Source organism: Lygodium microphyllum, chromosome 3 (genome assembly GCF_053477565.2).
Source record: "Lygodium microphyllum isolate KBCC chromosome 3, Lygodium_microphyllum_v1.1.10, whole genome shotgun sequence".
Lineage (NCBI taxonomy): Eukaryota > Viridiplantae > Streptophyta > Polypodiopsida > Schizaeales > Lygodiaceae > Lygodium > Lygodium microphyllum.
In genome coordinates this window covers 31,386,749-31,394,297 of record NC_141137.1, presented here as the reverse complement: position 1 = coordinate 31,394,297, position 7,549 = coordinate 31,386,749, and the positions used below count along the sequence as shown (strand labels likewise).

General features: G+C 43.7%; 1 protein-coding gene across 2 annotated transcripts; it reads left to right on the top strand.

The window, feature by feature from the left end:
• Nucleotides 1-592: 592 nt before the first annotated feature.
• On the top strand, nucleotides 593-4,943 carry LOC148038196 (uncharacterized). 2 transcript variants are annotated; one of them, XM_087669834.1, is made up of 5 exons: nucleotides 593-882; nucleotides 1,423-1,978; nucleotides 2,176-3,661; nucleotides 3,747-3,893; nucleotides 3,992-4,943. In XM_087669834.1, the coding sequence occupies exons 2-5, from the start codon at nucleotides 1,889-1,891 to the stop codon at nucleotides 4,681-4,683; spliced, it is 2,415 nt and encodes an 804-aa protein (XP_087525960.1). In that variant the 5' UTR covers nucleotides 593-882; nucleotides 1,423-1,888; the 3' UTR covers nucleotides 4,684-4,943. The 2 variants fall into 2 exon arrangements, with proteins under 2 accessions (XP_087525960.1, XP_087525964.1); XM_087669838.1 differs by having other exon boundaries at nucleotides 1,419-1,978.
• Nucleotides 4,944-7,549: the final 2,606 nt, after the last annotated feature.

Below are 7,549 nucleotides of genomic sequence, written 5' to 3'. Positions count from 1 at the left end.
CTATTTCCCACACATAAAAAGATGTGCAAAAGGTAGAAATAAAGGTTAATAATAAACATTTTAAATCCCTTGTGTTAGCAATCTGGCTTTGAACCATCCTCAGAGACCTTGCCCGGACCTATTGCCCATGCTTGTTTTTGTTTGAAACCAAAGGCAAACCAAGAGGCCATGGGAACTCAATGGAGCCACCATAGGTTCACAACCTAGATGCGATCCATAGCAGAGGTCCAAATGTGTCAAATTTGGTTGAGAAGTATCCATGTGAGGGTTTGGGCTGTCTGTGACCTTGAGTATCTCACCTAGAACCCCTCGTTGGAAAGAGGGGCTAGCTCCTATCACGTTGCTTGTGGTTACCATGTGTCAACCTTTTATTGCTGGAGGCCTGTTGGGCCACTTGGCGGTGGGGCAAGGGGTGGCAAGGAGCGGCGTGTGAACAGGGGGTTCGGTGATAAGGACCATGCGGAAACCGTTGATTCAGATTCCTAGAAGCGCGTGGGCATCTCTTTTGCAACTTGGACAAACAAAACAGGGGAAAAAAAAACGATTTAAAAAAACAAAGAGAAGAACTAGGGGCAGGTGGCTTCATGTGAAGGAGCCCTCAAGGGGAGGGCCATGTGTGCAAAGAGCACGTATACGCGAGAGAGAGAGAGAGCCTTCACCACCTGCACCTTTCTTCTTCTTCTTCGTCTTCGTCTTCGTCTTCCTACCTCCCTTCGAATCTTTCGTTCTGCTTCTTCTTCCTTCTCGTAGCTTCCCCCCTTGCCCCTGTTAACCTGTTGCCGACCATAACTTGTGCAGGAGGAGCTTCCTTTGGCCTGGCGTGCTCTCTCGTCGCCGCTTGCGGAGAGCTGCCTTGCGCGCGCTCTCCGTCGTTCTCAACGGGTATGGGCGCTCTTGCTTTTCTTTGTGAGTAGAGTCTTGTCATTCCGATATTCGGAGAATCCATGAAACCTTGCGTAATCTAGCGTATATCTAGATTGCTTCAAGGTTGGCGAGATTGCCTCAAGGTTAGCTAGATTGTTTCAAGGATTGGAAAATGGAAATGGCATTGTAGGAAAGTAGATCTGCATCAATACGTGCGAGAGAGACAGAGAGAGAGGTACTCTATTTTGATGACCCGCAACTTTCACTCGGTAACCGAATCTACCGCCCTGTAATGTATGGGGATTCCGAGCTAGTATCAGGATTCATACATGGTCTTTCAGAACAATTTTAATTAATTAAGTGGGATCCATTAGTCTTTTCAATTACTGCATTTGTACTGGTGCGAAGTATCTATCTTAATTAAACCGTCTCTTCTCAAGAAATCGATTTCATTCTGATTGCTGTGCATTGAACTAACTCTGTGAGATGCTTGCCCAGGCTCAGTTCTCGGCACTACTTTGGTTCTGACAATTTGTCATTGTGTCTTTTGCAAGCCAGATACTTTAAGAGCAACTGAAAGGTCGGGCTGTTTGGTTAATCCACTCTGGCAGCGGTTGTAGTTTTACGTTCTCGCACCACTGGGAAGGTGCGGGGGCGGGCTGAAGGGTCTCCTAGCCTTCATCTACAGTTCAAGGTGACAGAATCTTATGTGTGGAGGTTTTGCCGCATGCGGCAAGGACTATTTGTGGATTATGGCTAAATTCTGAGCAACTGCTGATACGACCACGTCCTACCAATGTAGCTGTAAAGCTGCCCTCGGGGCCTCCTGTGATATATGTAACATAAGATACAGTGTGCTTGGATTCAATTTCTGCCCACTCGATACACCCGCACTTCTTACTTACAGTCATTCGTCTCTTCTTCTATTTGTTTTTCAAACTTAGAGGAGAGCACTCTCTATACTTTCATCACTATAGTTTGAAGATTTTCATGCTTGGCAAGATCGCGGATCGAAAAGTGTAATATGGTGAAGCTCTTTTGCTTATCAGTATTCGGCCGCAGAACAAAGGTGGCCAAGTCGATATTGGTTTCAGAGATGGAGCAGAGCTCGAAGGTTGGTAGAAATCTTGGTTCTTCAGTTGTTGCTACTGAGTATGTAGTTGTTCTATGAAGGGGTATGGGTCAGATTTCCAATTTGTAGATGGTACTTGTACGTGTTTTACCATATTGTATATTTTTGAGCAGCGGGGTTCATGGCTTGCTGTCTATTTTGTTTTGGTAAATTGAAACTTTTGGTCTCTGCCATTGCAGGGCATCAATGATTCTTTGGAAGCCAAATATGCTCCGAATGACAAAAAACAGGGAATCACAGCCTTGGAGACAAGTTTGCAGCTGGATAGTAGCATTGGAGTTTCTTACCAAACTGATGTAGTAGTCGGAGAAAAGCCTGGTATGAGCATCAAGCTCCCAGCTGATGAGGCTTTGACTGGTGCAGGCGACTCTTCTGAGATGGATTTGCTGAACCATTTCAATGCTGTAGAAGTCATGGAAGGAGGTGTTGTAACTGTGTGTGCTTGTGATTTACCTAATGAGGAATTAGAAGTCGTCGAACCTGTGTTGGGTAGCAGTGATGAATCTCACAGCCTGCATGTGCACGTGCTGCATAATGAGAAAGCAGACAGTGATTCTCAGGGTGAATGTGCTGATGAAAGTGGTTCTGAAGTTTCAGATGCTGACAGCAATAAGCAATTATCTGAAGATTATGCAAAACCATTAGATGTCGACATTGACAAAAGTGCACAGTGTGATGAATTGTTTGGGATGCCAGATCAACATGTTCTTGTGCCAACTGCGAACCCAGAAATTGGTGCTGATATTCTAACAGGCAAACAGGTTGCAGGTATGGGAGGTGGTACTGGTTATGCGATAGGTATCGACAGTCCAGGTCCAGTGATGTTTGCTATTAATGATGGCAGAATTGCTCTACCTGATGACATCCTGGCTGGCCACCTTAGTGATCCTGGTGTTTATACAACCAATGACCTATCAGTTGAATCTCCAGCTTTGCTTGGTGACCGCTGCATTCTTCCATCAGAAATGAATGGCTCATCATTTTCACAGAACCTGGAATCGCAATCTAATGGAGCAGTTTCTCCAACTTCAGGAGATGCTTTGGAAAATCTTTCAGCCGAAACTGGCAAACATGGGTCAGAACCAGCTTATCATATTACTGAATTAGCACAGAATGGAACGGAGAGCAGTCATTACAATCTGACTGGATATAGTTCTGATGGTGGCAAGCTTGGGCACCACAGGCGCTGCATCCCAGGTACAGATGGTCACCAAGTCAAAGTCTTAATGGCTCTAGAAGGGTCTGAAGGTGAGGTTGAGGTAAGTGCACCTGCACCTGGTCTCAATTTAGAGGCAATAAAAGTGACTGAGTGGATAAGCTCACCACCGGCTGAGTCTGCTCAAACTCGTGTAGAGAAGTGGATCAGCAACATTCAGCAGCTTGATGAGTCTTTGGATGGAAGTGAATTTATTATGCATGGATTTGATGTATCTATGGACAAAGAGAAAGAAGATGAGGTTCTAGCTGGTGAAAGTAGTGGTATTGTGCCACTTCAGCAAGGTACTGACATGATTTCATTGGATCGTGCCCTGGCCAATGCAGCCATACGGTCTTTGAATGTGTTCTCAACAGTTGCACATATTACTGGTCTTGGTTTGACGGAAGTCCCATTGCTGGGAAGCTTCAATGTGCTAAAAACTCTCAACCTTTCTGCAAACCGCATAGGTAGGTTCTCTGCACGAACATTTCACATTTCTATTTTGTCTCACAAGGATGGCTCTTTAAAAGTCCAACCTTTTATGTTTTGTAGTTCGAATTCCAGCTGGATGCTTACCCCGCAGCTTACACTCTCTGGATCTATCAAGAAATAGGATTTCTGTGATTGAAGGGTTCAGAGAGTTGACTCGTTTGCGAGTGCTGAATCTTTCTCACAATCGCATCTCCCGAATAGGTCATGGTAAGGGATATTACAAGTCTTTCAGTGTGAGCATTGAGTCTCTCCTGCGCATGTTGTTTATAATGTCTCTCTCTTAATTGTCTAGTTGCTGTATGCAGGTTTGGCCAATTGTACTCTTATTAAGGAACTCTATCTGGGAGGGAATAAAGTTGCTGAAGTTGAAGGCCTTCATAGGCTGTTAAAGCTGAGTGTTCTTGATCTTAGCTACAACAAACTCGCCACATCCAAGGCTCTTGGGCAGCTTGCTGCAAATTACAACTCTTTGTTAGCCCTAAATCTATTGGGAAACCCTATTCTAATGAATCTTGGTGAGGAGCAGATGCGAAAGATGGTCTTGAGTCTTACACCCCATGTGACCTACCTGAACAAGCAGCCTATCAAGGCAGTATCTGTAAGGGAAGCAGTCATAGATAGTGTTGCAAGAGCTGCACTGGGTACATCCCAGCGCAATAGCAAGTCTGGTAGTGCCAAGTCATCCAGAAGGGCATCTGGAGTACAGTCGGGTTCATCACACAAAAAGTCATCTAATCATCGAAGCAAAGAGGCTGAGAAGAGAGGAGTTGTCCCTTCTGATCACGATTTACCTAGTTCTTCAAGATTGTCAAAGCAACATCGTCATCACCATCATCATCGCCATGCCAATGATGGTCAACAGAGCAAAAATGGGCCAGGCAAGGAGACTTCAAGGAACCCAATGATACTTCGTGAAAAGCTTCTCCGCAATCTTGCTTTGGATAGTGGACCTCAAGCCATGCATCGCAGTAGGAGTGAGAGTGCACTTCAAGAGTGATGTAAGAGAGTGATAGAATGGCAGGATTAGTTAGTTTTTAGTATAGAGAAAGTGTGTATTAGTAAGTTTTTAGTATTGAGAAAAGTGTTCAATGCATAAAAAGGGTAGCAGTTCTTGTTTTCATTCATGCAAATCTTCTTGCATGCTTGAGATCAGTATCACAAACCGTCCTGTGTGATTGCGTCTAGAATACTTCAGCTTGGCTTTCAGTTTATGTTCCAATTTTGCTCTTAAATCTTATTTTTTAGTGTTAGCCTGGATCAGGTGTTCTCTATTTAATATTTTCAGTGTACCCCCCTTTTAAATTTCTCGAGCAGATAGTTTACTTTTTAATTCATTTGTTGGTCAATGAATGTTTAATCGTTTCACCCATGTCTTTCTACAAGCTGATGCTTTTGTCAGCATTCTCGTTATTCCCTAAAATTACTAATTCTCAAATCCTGATTATGTGAAATATTTATGCCGGTTAACAGGAGAAAATAGAAAAACACACCTCTGGGTTGCCTGCCTCTTACATCTCCTGATAAGGTTACTCTCTCATTCATGGAAAGCTGAATTGGCACTGAATAGTGCAATTCAATCTATAATTTTGATTGTCTTGATTACAGCATGCTCCATGTGAACGTGGTTGGGTTTTCTGTAAAATTGAAACTATGTGGCCATAAGAGATGCTCACGGCAAAAAGATGTGGAAGTTGTGTTGCAACAAGAATTTTGTTGTTGCCTTTATCTCTCTGTCCTTGCAGTGGGTGGCCTTGGAGTTTGAGTTTTCCTGTGGAGGTAGATAAGTTGTGCCGTTGATTTTTGGAGCATGTGCCAAATGCTGCAGATAGACTACATGATGGACGGGTTGATTGCTGACTAGAAAGGTGGAAGGATCTCAAACTGTGTTACTTGTCATGTTCCGACAAGCAGTAGAGCAGTGTCCTTAATTGTCTGTTGTTTTTGAGTGTTCCTTTCGGAACCAAAGTACTAATAATTTGTGTATGAATATGCAAGCATGCTGACGAAGTAGTTAAATGCAAGGTATAATGAGGGAGCGTGTTAAAGCGCAGTGTGTGTCAAAAGAGGAGAAAGTATTGTGCAGCAAAGGGATGGTTGTTTAGGCTTCTTATAGACATGGCGTGCTTCTGATGAGAAACTGGTAGACATCCAGTGGGTTGAATGCAATTGGTAGATGGAGGGAGCATTAGTGGTCTGAGACTATACCACAGACTTGGACGTTTCTTTTCAGAAGGGTGATGGCCAAGGTGATTCCTTGATGTGTTCCCTTTCTTTACTTATGCAGCTTTTGAAGATGGCCTCTGAATAACTAGCTTACGAAGATGGCCTCTTCCCAATGCCTTGGAGCGCAGACACGAGCCTGGGATACATGCGTAAGTGTGTGAGCGCAGGGCTAAAAATTAGGTCTTTCACGACGCCAGCCAGTGTGATTTTTGCTCGAGTTAGCTGGCGATCTCTCTTTTTGGCTGTACGACTCAATTTCAGCCAGTATGGAAAGCCAGAAAAGCAATTCGGAGCGTAAAGTAGTCTAAGGATGTGTATGGAGCAGCTATGATTCAATGCCAGCCTCATAGAAAAGAGGGCTTGCTATGCACGATAGCAATCTGAGACATCCTCCAGTTATATATGCTTGCTGCCTCCTGTAGGCTTGTGTCATTGCTCGCTTTTATCCTGCACATTATTAGAGCTCGTCTTCACCATCCATATTTTTTTGGGTTGTGGAGCGAAGGCTTATTGTCAGCGTCATCTCTCGTCTTGATGTGCCATTTCCTTCTCGATCTTTTGGTTTTGCTTTGCTATCGTCGTCGTGGTGTGTGGTGTACGTAATTGCTATTAACAGTTTTCTTTTTCTTTAGCGTTTGTGGTTCGTGGTGTACGCAATTGCTATTAAAAGTTTGCTCTTTAAAGAGACTACAATAAGAAATAGGCTCGTCAGACAAAAGAGTTATACCAGATTACCAATAAATCCTCAATGGTTGCATGAGGAGGATGTTGCAACTATCACGTAAGATGACATCCAAAATGTCCTAGCATAAGCATTTGTAGGTAAGGTACAAACTATGCTGAATAGTAAGTTTTTGAAATCCTTAGCAACCTTCGAGGTATGGGATGTTCCATTCATCATTGTCCACAAAATGGGTGTTAGATATACTCAATGCCCCACCCTTAAAGGTGCCACCAATGATCCATGTTGCTTTTAAGTTGTAAGGCCCCCATTATGGGGACATGCCATGTGTGAGTCCAAATATTAGTTGGGTCCTGACTTGTATGTCAGATGAGGTCTCGAAAGTGGCCTTTGGCTAGGGAGTCTTGGGGGCAAGTGGCCCTCCTAATGGGGGTTTGGAGATAGTGCCCCTAGCTCAACGGTAAAGGGAATATCTCTTGGCCGAGTAGGGAAGGTTCGGGTCTTCGAAGTGGCCTTTGATCAGGGGGTCTCAAGGGGGGGGGGAGGGGGGGAGCAACCCTTCTGATGGGGGTTTGGAGGTAGTGCCCTAAGCTCGATAGTAAAGGGAATATTCTTTGGCCGACTAGGGAAGGTTTGGGAAGGCTCATAATATAGTTAGACAAGTCAACTACACTATCTATGCAAGCTATAAAAGGAAGACCCCTCTAAAGCTATTGTCGGTCTATCTTTCACCTAGTAGCTAATCTTATGCTTTTTGCCTATCATTTGTCTGCATTGCCATTTAAGCTTCACAGTGGAAACACAAGAGTGGACATAGCCATCTTTGTATCATTTTGTTTGAAATTAAAGCAGCTTCTGTTCTTCTCATATTTGTTGTGTATTCTCTACTCACTCATAGTTTGTTTGTTGCACTATGTAATTTCTACAAATGGATTATTTTTAGACTTGTAACTTATAT